General features: G+C 35.9%; 1 protein-coding gene across 1 annotated transcript; it reads left to right on the forward strand.

Annotated features, from left to right (window-relative positions):
- Positions 1-746: 746 nt before the first annotated feature.
- Positions 747-13,500, forward strand: tgm2a (transglutaminase 2, C polypeptide A). The gene is made up of 13 exons (XM_073822953.1): positions 747-886; positions 2,267-2,446; positions 5,692-5,916; positions 6,875-6,993; positions 7,179-7,307; positions 7,543-7,720; positions 9,201-9,330; positions 9,582-9,685; positions 9,760-10,002; positions 10,827-11,102; positions 11,918-12,078; positions 12,441-12,577; positions 13,335-13,500. The coding sequence occupies exons 1-13, from the start codon at positions 877-879 to the stop codon at positions 13,480-13,482; spliced, it is 2,040 nt and encodes a 679-aa protein (XP_073679054.1). The 5' UTR covers positions 747-876; the 3' UTR covers positions 13,483-13,500.
- Positions 13,501-14,100: the final 600 nt, after the last annotated feature.

Raw genomic sequence — 14,100 nt, forward strand, 5'->3', positions numbered from 1 at the left:
TTTCTGAAAAATTGTAGTCGAATGTTCATCTCAAATGTTTTTAACATTACACTCTTAAAAATAAAGGTTCTTTAAAAGGATCCTCACAGCGATGCCATAGAAGAACCATTTTTGATCCACAAAGGACCATTTAGCCAAAAGGTTCTTCAAAAACCATCTCTTTCTTACCTTTTTATAATCTGAAGAACCTTCTTTCGCCACAAAGAACCTTTTGTGAAACAGAAAGGTTCTTCAAATGTTAAAGGTTCTTTATGGAACCATTTAGACAAAAAAAAAGGTTCTTCTATGGCATCGTGAAGCACCTTTATTTTCAATAGTGCACTTACTATGTTTCAAAAAACATTCAAAATTCCCATAATGTTCACAAAATGATCAAATAGAACATTTCCTAATGTTTTTAGAAAAAAATTTAAACTTGAAGTTCAGAACTTTCAAAACCAACTTAAACATTTTAGCTGGGGGTAAAATACTGTACATCAAGCACACAAACGACACATGAAGAAATCTCTTGAAGAAAAATCCTGTCAGAGCCAAAAACAAACAATGAAAGTGACTAATTAACAACAGTTGTAAGCAGACATGTAGAGGGATGCATATAGATACAGATCATAATTAAATGTGCTTCTATAACCCCACAGAGACCGTTCGTCAGAAATAGACTCATGTAACATGACATGCAGTAATCTGATTTAATGCCATCGCTCTTTGGTGGAAGACAGGAACTGTCATAAATAAGAGCCGGGATTCAAAGTCTACAGTGCGTCCCGACACCACCGTAACATTAGGACGCAACGCCCGAAATATCTCTCTAGTGACCCCAACACCAGCTGAAGTCACCCAACACGAGTCAGACGTCGAGCATTACCGCCTGAGACGATGGACAAAGGTAGGATCAGCTTTGTGGCAGCTTTAGAAACAAATACAAGCACGCTTTTATGGTGCATTTGCATACTAATTGGGAAAATGCATGAGAAATTATTTACAGGAAATGCAAAAGCATGGTCAATTCTTTGCATAAATGTGTTTCAATGTTAAGCATTATAGAAATCTGATATAGAAAGCATGTGAAACAACTTCTTCACCTCACTTATCAATCAAACAGATAATTGCATTGCAATATTTTAAAAATGTTTGTCTCAAGGCTGAAATACTGTTCAGTTCTCAACACTTTCCTTCGTCTGTGTTGCTGATCTTGCATTATCACTCATGACTGTGGCGTTTATCTGTTTAAAATATCTACATGGCTTCATAGGTCAAAGTGCTAAAGCATGACCCTTTTGCATTTCAAGTGGTGGATAATGTTCCTGTCCATTGAAAAGCATGCAAACCCATTCATTCTGATTCCACACGTTGGTCAAGCATTTATGGGTCATGTGCCAAAAATAGAAACGCTTAAACAGCAGCATGCTGTGCAAGAGTTAACAAGTGGTTTGCCACTGACAATTACACATTCATTTGAAAATGATTTTCTTTCTCAGTGTTTCTGTCTTGCTTTCCAATACAAATATCTAAATACACTCTTTAAAATAAAGGTGCTTCAGGATGCCATAGCAGAAGCTATTTTTTGGCTAAATGAATCCATGAAGGACCTTTAACATCTGAAGAGCCTCTGTTTCAAACTTTCTTTGTGACAAAAGGAGGTTCTTCAGCTTATAAAAAGGTAAGAAAAAGATGGTTCTTTAAAAAAAACCTTTGTGGAACCAAAGATGGTTCTTCTATGGCATCGCTTTGAAGAACCTTTTAAAGCACCTTTATTTTTAAGAATGTAAGACTTAAGTAACTAAATGAACAAAAGTTTATTTTTCTGACCCCACTGGCAGATATTTTTCATGTCTAAAGTGTAAAGTCACTTAATTTTGATACATTTTTCAGAAAACAAGACTGATGACGTTTTGCCTCAAGTACACTCTTAAAAATAAAGTTGCTTTAAAAGGTGCTTCACACCGATTCCACAGAAGAGCCATTTTTAGTTCCACAAAGAACCATTCAGTCAAAGGTTCTTTAAAGAACCATCTCTTTCTTACCTTTTCATAATCTAAAGAACCACTTTTGTGAAACAAAGGTTCTTCAGATGTTAAAGGTTCTTTATGGAACCATTTAGACAAAAAAGCTTCTTCTATGGCATCGTGAAGCACCTTTATTTTTAAGAGTATAAGTATATCTTGATTTTAGAATATTTAGTTGTACTAGAAACAAGTCAAGTCAGAAATACTAAGCAAGAACATAATTTTTTTGACTGGATGTTTTGTGTCTCTTCTCTTCACAGTGGTAGAGATTGAACACATTGATCTGGGGTGTGAGGTGAACAACACCAATCACCACACGCTGTTAAACGGTGCGGACAGACTGATAGTGAGGAGAGGACAGCCGTTCACAATCACGCTACACCTGCAACCAGGAACTCACTTTCAAAATGGGGACAATATCAACTTCATCGCCCAAACAGGTTTCTCAATCACTTTCATCTTATTCAGACTTTACATGAAGCATGCAACATACAGAATATGAACATCATAAGTGAAGGCAACAAAGTTGAGCAGATTTAAGTTTTTAAGCCACTGAGCACAGCAACAACCTGAGGAAGTGCATAAAGTGAAGCTCACATGATCTGGATACCATGATTAATGGGGTCAGACTTCAGCTGGTTAATTAAAGGTGCCATAGAATCCATTGAGAGAATATTTTAAATTGTTCTTTGATATCTACATAGAAGGTATATGGCATAGGAAAGGGCAAAACATCTCCAGAAATGGTTTTACAGGTCCATTTACAACCCTAGGATTTGCCCCTAGAATGAAATGCTCTGTTATTGCCTTATTTGGAAGCTTCATGAATATTAATGAGCTCTGCTCTGATTGGCTGTTACACAGAGCTGCTCATCTCAATAGCTGGCACATGGATAAAAATATATATTTAATTAGGAGCTCTAGCCGCTTTTATATGTGGTTTGTTGAATCTGCCATTTTTAATCGCCAACATTTTAGTCTCATTACTGTGATCGCTCTGTGTAACATTATAATGCAGAGGGAGTGCTTCTTACCACACAAGGTCAGCTGCTTCTCAGTGTTACTCGGCATCTGTAAATCATTCGCCATCATCAGCGCAGTTATTTCTCCATCATTCACCACCATCATGTGGTAAGTGAAATCCTATGTATTGCAATGTAACAGGCTAGCACTAGCATTAAGCTAACCGTGTCCCTTCAATGGATTGCCTTGTTTTACTGATGATTGGGCGATGCAAATGTTGGAGGCGTAACTATAAACAATCCCGGGAAAGTTGCGTAACAGTCAGTGTTATATTGGAATTGACCTATTTTTCGGTGGTCTTTTGCAAACAGCAGATTTATATAAGAAGGAGGAAACGATGGTGTTTGAGACTCCAACATAACAGCGACTATGACGTAATATTCGCGATCGTTAATAGTTACACCCCAACATTTGCATCGCCCAATCATCAGAAGCTCTGCAGATAGGTTATTGTGAAAAAACTAAGCGAGGACAATAGAGAAAATGGCAGATCATGGGAATAAATGATATGTTCCAGGTTGTGCAGGGGATGTTAAGTGCAGGGATGGGTTGGTGTTTGTACTCAGAAAGGCACGGAAAACAAATAAGGCATTCTAATAAAATAAGGCGAGACACTAAAGGGACACAGTTAGCTTCTTGCTAGCGCTAGCCTGTTACATTGCAGTACATAACATTTCACTTATCACATAAACAGAGTAAGGAGAGATGAATGATTCACAGATCCTGATCACCGCTGACAGCATCTAAACTTGTCAAATGTGGTAAGTACTGCCGCTGTAGTATAATGTTACACAGAGCACATACAATCGCCGATCTCAAAAGTGAAACTTAAAAAGTTAACATGCATTTAAAACGGCAGTTTCAATGTCCTGCATATTAATTGCGGCTTGAGCTCCGTAATTAAATATACATTTTCCTCCATGTGTTTCCTTCCTGCTTTGTGAGAGCAAGCCGCTCTGTGAGACAGCCAATCAGAGCAGAGCTCCTCATTATTATTCAGGAACCTTCCAAATAAGGTAATAACAGATCATTTCATGATCATTTCTATGGACAAATCGTAGGTTTGTAAATGGACCTGTAAAACCGTTTCTGGAGAATTTTTGCCCATACCTAGCCATATACCTATATCAGAGAACAATTTATTTTTAGCTATATATTTTTTTGTTTAGTTTTATATAAAAATAAGCGTTAAAATGTACTACATTTTAGTACATTTTTAAATAAGTTAAGAAAATTAATAAAATTATTCAAAACATAATGATATTATATTATATTATATAATGTTATTAGACATGGCATTTAAATCTATACAAAAAATATAATTAATATACACTACCAGTCAAAAGGTTTTGAACAGTAAGATTTTTAATGTTTTTTTAAAGAAGTCTATTTATCTCATCGAGCCTGAATTTTATTGAACCAAAGTACAGCAAAAACTGTAAAATTATGAAATATTTTATAGTTTTCTATTTGAATACTTTTTAAAATGTGATTTACTCCTGTAATCAAAGCTGAATTTTCAGCATCATTTCTCCAGTCTTCGCTGTCACATGTTTCACATATTTCCTTCAGAAATTATTTTATTATGCTGATTTTTTGTTTAGGAAACATTTGTATTTGTATTATTATCATTATCAATATTTAAAATTTTTGATGAATAGAAAGATCCAAAGATCAGCATTTGTCTGAAATAAAAAGCTTTTGTAACAGTATACACCATTCAAAAGCTTAGAGTTATAGAGAATAATTATTTTTTAAATAATTAAAATTAAATTAATTTAATACATTAATTATTAATGTAATACATTAAAGCAAGGATGCTTTATATTGATTGAAAGTTATGATAATAACATGTATAAATTTTTTTTTTTAGTTATTTTAAATACTAAAAATATTTCAAAATGTTCTCTCTTATACTTTTTATCAAATAATGGTGAGCAGAAGAGACTTCTTTGAAAACATAAATCTTTTGACTAGTAGTGTAATATAATTAAAAATATATGGCATTTACAGCTACAAAATTAATATATATTACTTTTTTTAAATGTTGTATGCAGAAAGTTAGATTTTTACATATCTTTGAATGGCTGTTAATGAAAACTGTGAAATATTGTGTAGCTGGTTAAGTTTAATGGTGGTATAGTGAAGTACGAACGCCTACAAGAAACTATAATTTGACAACCAACGCAATTAAAAATGCTTTGTGAATGAAAAGTACATGAACAAAAGACAATAGTACAATAAAAAAGTCATACCTAGATCATCACAATAGGCATCCACCACAATGGCTTGATGATGTCAGCTGAAAAAGAATACTTTTATTAATGAATATAATGACAATTATGACAATAAAAAAAAAAAAAAAGAATAACATCCACTGATAAATCACGGGTTACATTGAGACTTGTTTCACTTTCACTATTAATGACTTCAAAATACTTACAGTAAATCAGGGCTGGTTTAATTACAGTGCGTCCCATAACAGTGAAGTTACTCCTGCATTTAGAGGACTTACAGTACTGAAAGACACGAAAGAAATTCTGCACACAGTCATTAGATCATTCACAAGTATATTATTAGTAACATGATGTAAAGGCTGTAAAACGTGCACGTACCATTTCAGATACTTGTGATCCATTCATGTCTTTCTGTTGAATTCCAGGTCCCATTCCCTCAGTGGACGCCCAAACCAAAGCCAAATTCAGCCTCAGTAGATTCATCTCCAGATCAAGCTGGAGCGCCACAGCAGAGACGTCTGACAGCACAGTATCTCTGACCGTGTGCTCGCACCCAAACGCACCTATAGGGGTCTATAAGCTGATCCTGGATCAGGGAGAAGGAGTCAGTCTGGGAGAGTTTGTCCTGCTCTTTAACCCCTGGTGTAAACGTAAGCTGTTTTATCACTGGAGACCAGTATTGAGTGTATTTACATTAAATACACCTAAGGGTTAAAACATTATCTCTGCATACTTGTTTCAGTGTAAATTGTAGTATTAGAAGTTACTTGTCATTCTGAAACTTTCTTACTAATGTTACGGTGCTGATTACAAAAATAGTGCATATTTTGATCAAGAACGTCATACTTTCTTACAAACATGATGCATTTTGTGTCATTTTGCTATTCAGAACCACCTGTAAGGTGCAAAAATCTCATTATCTCCTAATAAGCAAAAAAACTTCCACAAACACGATTCCTTTCATGCATTTGTTCAAATCTCAGCCCATTTCCACATGTATGACATTATTTTATGCCTAATCCTGATTGCAAGGTTAGGATTGGCCGATAAAAGTAGAAAATGCAAAGATGAGCCAGATGTTTTCTGCTGTTTGTACATCTAAACAGAAACAGAAAATGACATAGATTTACGTAAAATTACATATAGCTTATTTCTGTTAAATTCTTTAACATTAAATTAAGTATTCGATCATAAGTTTTCATCCCTTTGCAGATTGTAATGTAAATAAATGTAAATACATTTTACTTCTTTTTGTCATCAAAAACAACTTTTGACATTTTACTTGACTGCTTGTTATTTTTATAAATGTTATTAAAGCTGATATATAATTTGAGAAAAAAAACACTATTCTTATTTTGTAAAAAAAACACTTTAAAAGGAGGATAGTGTTTCTAAACTCAGCATAATCATATAAGGAAATATTCATGCATTTTTTTTTTTTTTGCAATTCAGCAGAATTTTATATACCTGTCCACCAAATTTTAAGTTAAATTTTAGACTTGATTCTAACATTTGTATTCAAGGTACTGATAATATCATTTGCATTTTTCACAAGTTTTAAGTCACTTTTGATCAAATCTAACAAAAAACTGTGTTGGTTGTTTTTAGAGGACTCTGTGTATCTGGCATGTGAAGCTGAGAGGGAGGAATATGTCCTCTCTCAGGACGGGCTGATCTACCGCGGGTTACCTAAACGTATCACGGTCCTACCATGGACTTTTGGACAGGTGCTGCTTCTCGAAACATCTCAATGATTCCTTAAGAGTAGCAACCTGTTCATCAGATGCTACTCTAATTTGGCTGACTTTAATTCAATAATTTTCATTGCCCAAGCAGGCAATAAAACATTCAGAGGGTATTAGCTTCCAAAGCAATTATGCTTCACTGATATGTTTGGTTTCTGTTTCCACAGTTTGAGTCTGGCATACTGGAAATCTGTTTGCAGATTTTGGATGAAAGTCCAAACTACATAAGTGACGCAGCTCTGGATTGTTCTGAGAGGAGGAACCCCATTTATGTGACTCGAGTCCTGAGCGCCATGGTCAGTTACATCCCTCAAATCATGACCTAAAACTAACTTTTTATATAGGTTATATAGACTTGCTATTACTGAAGTTAGCAAAACTATCATTTTCAGTTTATTTTGAGACTTAAACAACATGTTCTAGTTGCATAGTATTCTAGTAGCATAATAACATTTTGTACATGCACTGAAGAAAATGTAAAAGTTGCTTTCAAGTGTGAAACTCACCGCCATGTTGTCTTGCATTGCCCAGATCAACAGTCTAGGTGATAAAGGAGTTCTGGTGGGTAGCTGGTCAGGTGACTATGAAGACGGCGTGAAGCCCACCGTATGGAAGGACAGCTGCTCAATTCTTCGGCAGTGGAGTAATGATGGCTGCAGGGCGGTGCGTTACGGGCAGTGTTGGGTGTTCGCAGCTGTTGCCTGCACAGGTGATTCAATACCTTCTGCAGTAATTATTAAAAGTCTATTAACAATCACTCAACCAATTAGCAAGCAGATGCATTGTGTTACTGTGTTTTTCAGCAGTATGGAAAACTGAGGTTTGTGTTCATTTTGTTTGTCCAAGGTGGTCTGTTTTCTATCTGTTGCTTAAAACTAATGTTGCCAGACATGTGAATGAATCACTATTTTTAGGTAATTGGTCTAAAATGTTTTTTGCGACGTGTCAACAGTCGGCCAGATTGGTGGCATTGATGGAACCAATGCCACTAAACCAAACAAAATGCGCTGATTACTGCTGCTGAAAATTTACAATTATTTTCATGTTTTGGGCTGTACTAATCTGTCGGACCGGGAAAACATTTGGAGTACTATAGACCACAAAAAGTTACAACAAATCAAGCAGAACTGTACAAAAATCTGTCTGAGGAACAAAAGATGCTTGCGGTTGAACAACCTCAACCAGGATTTGCAGGGCAAGAATCTTAACATTCATGTTTGTTCTCATTTCTGGTGAGGTAGGTGAAACATTAGGCTAATATCTTAATATTAATATTAAAATCTTTACTAGATACTAACTTCAGTTTGTCAAAATATTGATCCTTCTGCTTACTTTCCTTCTCTATATGATTTAGCTGCTTCCACATTTTTTCCCATGGTTTAGACAGCATAAATGTGACCTTGGACCACAAAACTAGTCTTAAGTAGCATTGGTATAGTTGTAGCAATAGCCAAAAAATACATTGTATGGGTAAAAATCATCAATTTTTTGTAGGTTAAAAATCAATATTAAGTAAAGAACCTGTTTCATTAAGATATTTAGTAAATTTCCTACCATAAATATATAAAAATAATAATTTTTAGTAATATGCATTGCTAAGAACTTTATTTGGACAACTTTAGGTTGATTTTCTACATATTGAGACCTCAGATTCCAGATTTTCAAATAGTTGCATCTTGGCCAAATACAGCAAACCATACATCAATGGATAGCTTATTTATTCAGGTTTCAGATGATGTATAAATCTCAATTTTGACCCTTATGACTGGTTTTGTGGTCCGGGTCACACATAAGCAGAAAAACGTATTCAGTAGCAGTACAGTAACTGTGCAATCCATGCTGTTGTTTACATCCAAGTATTGCCAATATGGCTGCGCACCCAGGTAACTGACCAAATCGTGACGTAAGTGCAAATCCTCTATTCAGTTTATTTCATCAACTACTAACAAGTGTCATTTGTCAATGACAAAGCAGCTCTTAATTGAGCATGCAGCTTGTGAATGACTGCGTGTCAACGGTAAAGACAATTTATATCCGTAATATATCCATGAACAGGGTTAGAAAAATGTATCAAAATATGGGCACACTATTGGTGGGGGACCTGTGCCCCAGTACTGATGAAAGGCTAGAAATGCCCCTGTATCAGATGTGATGAAATCACATCCCAATTTTGTGTTTTCATGTTCCAGTGTCCAGAGCTCTGGGAATCCCATGCAGAGTCGTCACTAACTTTGGCTCAGCCCGTGACAGCAATGGAGACCTAATAATGGAGCGTTTCTACAATGAATTTGACGAGAACATTGCAGACGACTCTATATGGTATGCATTTGAAAGTCATTTTTTTTCTTTGGTTCTATGAGAAACCTTAGATGAAGAACATCCATAAACCCTTATAGTAGGAAAAGGTTCTTCTGATTATTAAAATGTTCTTCTTTTAAAAACAGTTTGCTAAAGATTCTTTGTGAAACCTAAAATGGTTCTTCTATAGCATTACTGCAAAAACCCCCTTGGAAATTTTATTATTAATAATGTAATGCAAATACAAAAAAACTTACCTTGTTCTTCCTTAGGAACTTCCACGTTTGGGTGGAGAACTGGATGACACGCCCGGACCTGGCGCTCGGGTACGAGGGTTGGCAAGCGAGCGACCCAACACCTCAGCATAGAAGTGATGGTGAGCTAATAATCAATGCCTGATAGAGGTAGAGTCAATAAAGAAGTACCTTAGTTCTGCTGTCCTTCTGTCAGGTGTCTTCTGTTGTGGTCCAGCCCCTGTTAGAGCCATTAAAGAGGGCGAGCTCACTTTCAAATACGACATCCCGTTTGTGTACGCCGAGGTGAACGCTGATGTTGTGGAGTACATCAAACTGAGAGATGGAAGGGTGTTTAAGATGGGCGGATCCACTACGGAGGTTGGGAAATCCATCAGCACCAAAGCAGTGGGTCGAGATGAGAGAGAGGACATTACACACAACTACAAGTATCCAGAGGGTAGGGAGAAATTCTTGGTACTTCAATCACTCAATGGTTAAGGATCTAGGTTGGATGCAAGCTCAATTCCCAAAAGGGAATCCATAAACGATGATTATAACTAGTGTATCACTGAGCAAGTCACTTAATTCTAGGTTACCATAGGAGCATCTATCCTGTTAAACTCTTATTAAGGACTCATATTAGTTCTAAGGGTCTTAAAAGACTGCATGATTATATATGAACCTAGAACCAGTCTTTGTAGCAATAGCCAAATATGTTGTATGGGTCAAAATTATTGATTTTTCTTTTATGCCAAAAATCATTAGGATATTAAGTAAAGATCATGTTCTATGAAGATATTCTGTACATTTTTTACCATAAATATCAAAACATAATTTGATTAGTAATATGCATTTCTAAGAACTTTATTTGGTCAACTTTACAGGCGATTTTCTCAATTTTTACAACCTCAGATTCTTGATTTTCAAATATCTGTATCTTGGCCATATATTGTTGTATCCTAACACACATGCATCAATGGAAAGCTTATTCATCCAGCTTTCTAATGAAAAAAAAAAAGGCCCTTATGCCTGGTTTTGTGGGTCCAGGGTCACATACACTGGTCCAAGTTGGAGGTAGTTTGGTGCTGGTCTAGCTTGTATTGGCAAAATACTTATTAGTGAAGCTAGTTAAAAAGCCTGGTGGAGAAACCTGCATCCAAAACATGACAGATTTTGGTTGTTTAAGTAGGTTAGGAAGATTGAGCATTATCTGGCACAGATATACTCTGATATTAACAAATTTCAATGTCCCCGTCACGATAAACCATGTATTGTGTTCAGGTTCTGAAGAGGAGAGAAGGGTTTATGAGAAAGCAAATCATCACAACAAACTGGCACAAGCAGGAGAGGAACCTGGTTTACACATTAAGATTAAAGTGACCCCCGACATGCAAATCGGCTCTGATTTTGACATCTACGCGGAGCTAAAAAACAACACCATGGTCACGAAGTCCTGTCGGGTCATGTTTTACGCCCAAGCGGTGTCTTACAATGGCAAACTTGGAGAAACCTGTGGATTGGGCGAGTTTACAGAGATGAATTTAGCTTCGACTGAAGGTGAGCCTGACTTCTGATTCTTTCTCCTGAATATCTATATACTTTGTACATGCATATAAACTCTTAAAAATAAAGGCTTCAAAAGTGGGTTTTCACTTATAGAAGAACCATTTTGGTTCCCAAAATAACTATTCAATGAACAATGAAACATTTTATTAATCTAAAGAACTTCCTTCCACTATAGAGTGTTTTGACGACGCCTCATCAATCGGCCATATTGGTGGCACTGAGCGTAAACTATGCCACTGAACCTAAAAGAACTTGCAAGTTTTGCTGGTTATTGCTGCTGCAAGTGATCATTTATTGTCTTGTTTAGGGCTTTAATTATTGGTCAGACCAGGAAAATATTTGGAGTACTACAGACTGCCAAAAGTTATAATCAAAGAGAAGAGTGCAAAAAAATCTTTGAGGATCAAAAGAGCGTTTGTTTGTTGTTGGCCATACTGAACTAGGATTTCCAGGGCAAGAATCTTAACAACATTCAAACATTTGTGCCCTTTCCTGCTTACCAAGTCCTTCTCTATATAATTTAGCAGCTTTCACGTTTTCTCCATAGTTTAGACAGCATAAATTAGCAGAACAACCACGTATTCAGTAGTACATTAAGCCAGCAATCAATGCTGATGTTTACATCCACATGTGCCAATATGGTTGTGCATCTGGGTAACTGACCAAACCCTCTCTAAAGAACATTTTGTGGAATGGAAAGGCTCCATAAATGTTAAAGATTCTTCATCAATGCCACTAAAGTACCTTTATTTTTGAAAGTGTCTATTTAAAAAGGTAACTCGGTCTTATCATGTTTTACATTTCAGGGGGTAAAGTAACTCTTCGACTGGAGTATGCAGAGTACAGCAAAGCCATAACTCAAGACAGGATGCTCAAACTGGTAGCTTTACTCATCGATGCAGAGACAAGGGATTTCTACAGAGCAAAGAAGACCATCGTCCTGGATGGACCTGAAATAGTAGTCAATGTAAACCACATCTTCTCTCTACAATTTACATTTACAGTATGCTGACTTGACGAAATTGATGTACTGTTACCGTGCAAAATCCCTAAAGCAGAGATACTAAAATCTGGCTCTTGAGATTCACTTTCCTATCAAACACACCTGAGCATGCCAATCATTTTCTTCAGGGTCTTTTGTAAATCACAGGTAAGTGAATTTGTTCTGGGTTGGATGCTAAACTCTGCAGGGAAGTGGATCCGGCGAGCCAGTTTTGAGAATCCCTGCTCTAAAGAGTCTCCAATTGCTCACTGAAGCAAAACAGCCAATACATGATTCAAAGTATGCATGACTCACAACTCAAACAAGGTGCAATTTGCTCTCTGCAGATTCTGGGTGTGCCAAAAGTAGGCCAGAAACTGGTAGCTGATGTAGCCCTGCAGAATCCACTTCCGGAGCCCTTGGAAAACTGTGTGTTCACTATACATGGTGCCAACCTGACCGACGGCAGACCCATCACTCATGAGTAAGTCACCCGATCACTCGGGACCAGGGTGTGAAAATACATTCCCCCACTCCTCCTGCAGACATACCTGGTATCATTTAAACTCAACACATGATCAGATTAAAAGACAGATGAAAGACTATTGCAGTGGTAATGCATCAGTACAACAGATCAGTATAAGCAAAACAGTAGTGAGGAAGTCATATTTTAGACTCACAGACTAACAACCTACTCTAAATTAGTTTTAAAATTCAAAAATTAAATAAAATAAAAATAACCAGCATCATAATTTACAATCAAAGCAGTGTTTAACATGTTCAAAAATAAGTAAATTCATAAAGGTAACTTCAGTAAACAGGAATAGCATCTCAGCAATTTGTTAACATTTCCACAAATCCCTATCCATCCATCCATTCATCTAGCAACAAAGCATCACAGCAACTACTTGGAAACATCCCAAGTACTGTATGCTTTGAGAGATTATATTTAAAAGGAGCACATCTTAGATTTCATTTTAGATGTTTATGATACTATTATCAGTTATGATTTGTTTAGTTCATTAAAACTCTAAACCATAAAAAATTGCAATATTTGTTAGCATATCTTGTATGCAGTCACAGACAAAACACCAAAATGCAATGACTTCTAGCTTGATTGCAGCCTTTTTTTCTGTGATTAGTAACATTTGTAAAATTTATTTACTTTTTTTTTAAACACAAAATATGAAATAAAATAAAAAATTAACATTGCATAGTTCTAACAGTTTTTTTCTTGACAGGATTGGAACAGTTGGTCCTAAAGAGTTTGCCACCGCCAAAGTAGAGTTCACACCAAAGCTGCCAGGACAAAGGAAAATACTGATAGATTTTGCCAGCGATAAACTTCACAATATTGAGACCTATGAGAATCTTGTCATCTATGAATAAATTAGCTGTTTGTACTAATGGTTGTGAGGTGCTATTCTGTTAACTCATGTGGGGTCAGACATAATTTCAAATTTTCAGCATGAAAAACATGCACACATTTGAAAATGAAACAATCTACTCAAATGCCAGTTCTGCTGCAAAAAATAGTTCTGAAAATATTGTACAACGACTGTGCAATTTATCAAATTTATAAGAAAATCATTATACAGCATGCATGTCTAAGTCTAGCATGAGAACAGAACAGTTTGGGCTTATCATTATGACATAAAAGAAAACACAGAAACAGGAAAAATGATTTCATGGCAGTATAAGGACAAATAACAATATTTTTCATATTTTTTTGTACTGTTGAGTGTAAATGAATGTAAATTCATCATTTTTACTTTAAACATTCAAAATTATTTCACTTTTCAAATAGAAGTGTGGTTGGAATAAATTGCCTTCCATTTGCCTGCTTGATTTGCATTTTGCATGTTAGAAAAGCAGAATTTGAATAATGCATCAATGCAAAACTGCTCAGAAAGTCTCAAACTCCTAAACAAGTCATAAATCTGAACTATGAATCAGTTCTGCAGCATTTAAAGCAAACCACAATCAGTTCCACCTGTAATCGGCTGG

This window comes from Garra rufa, chromosome 18 (assembly GCF_049309525.1).
Source record: "Garra rufa chromosome 18, GarRuf1.0, whole genome shotgun sequence".
Taxonomy (NCBI): Eukaryota; Metazoa; Chordata; class Actinopteri; order Cypriniformes; family Cyprinidae; genus Garra; species Garra rufa.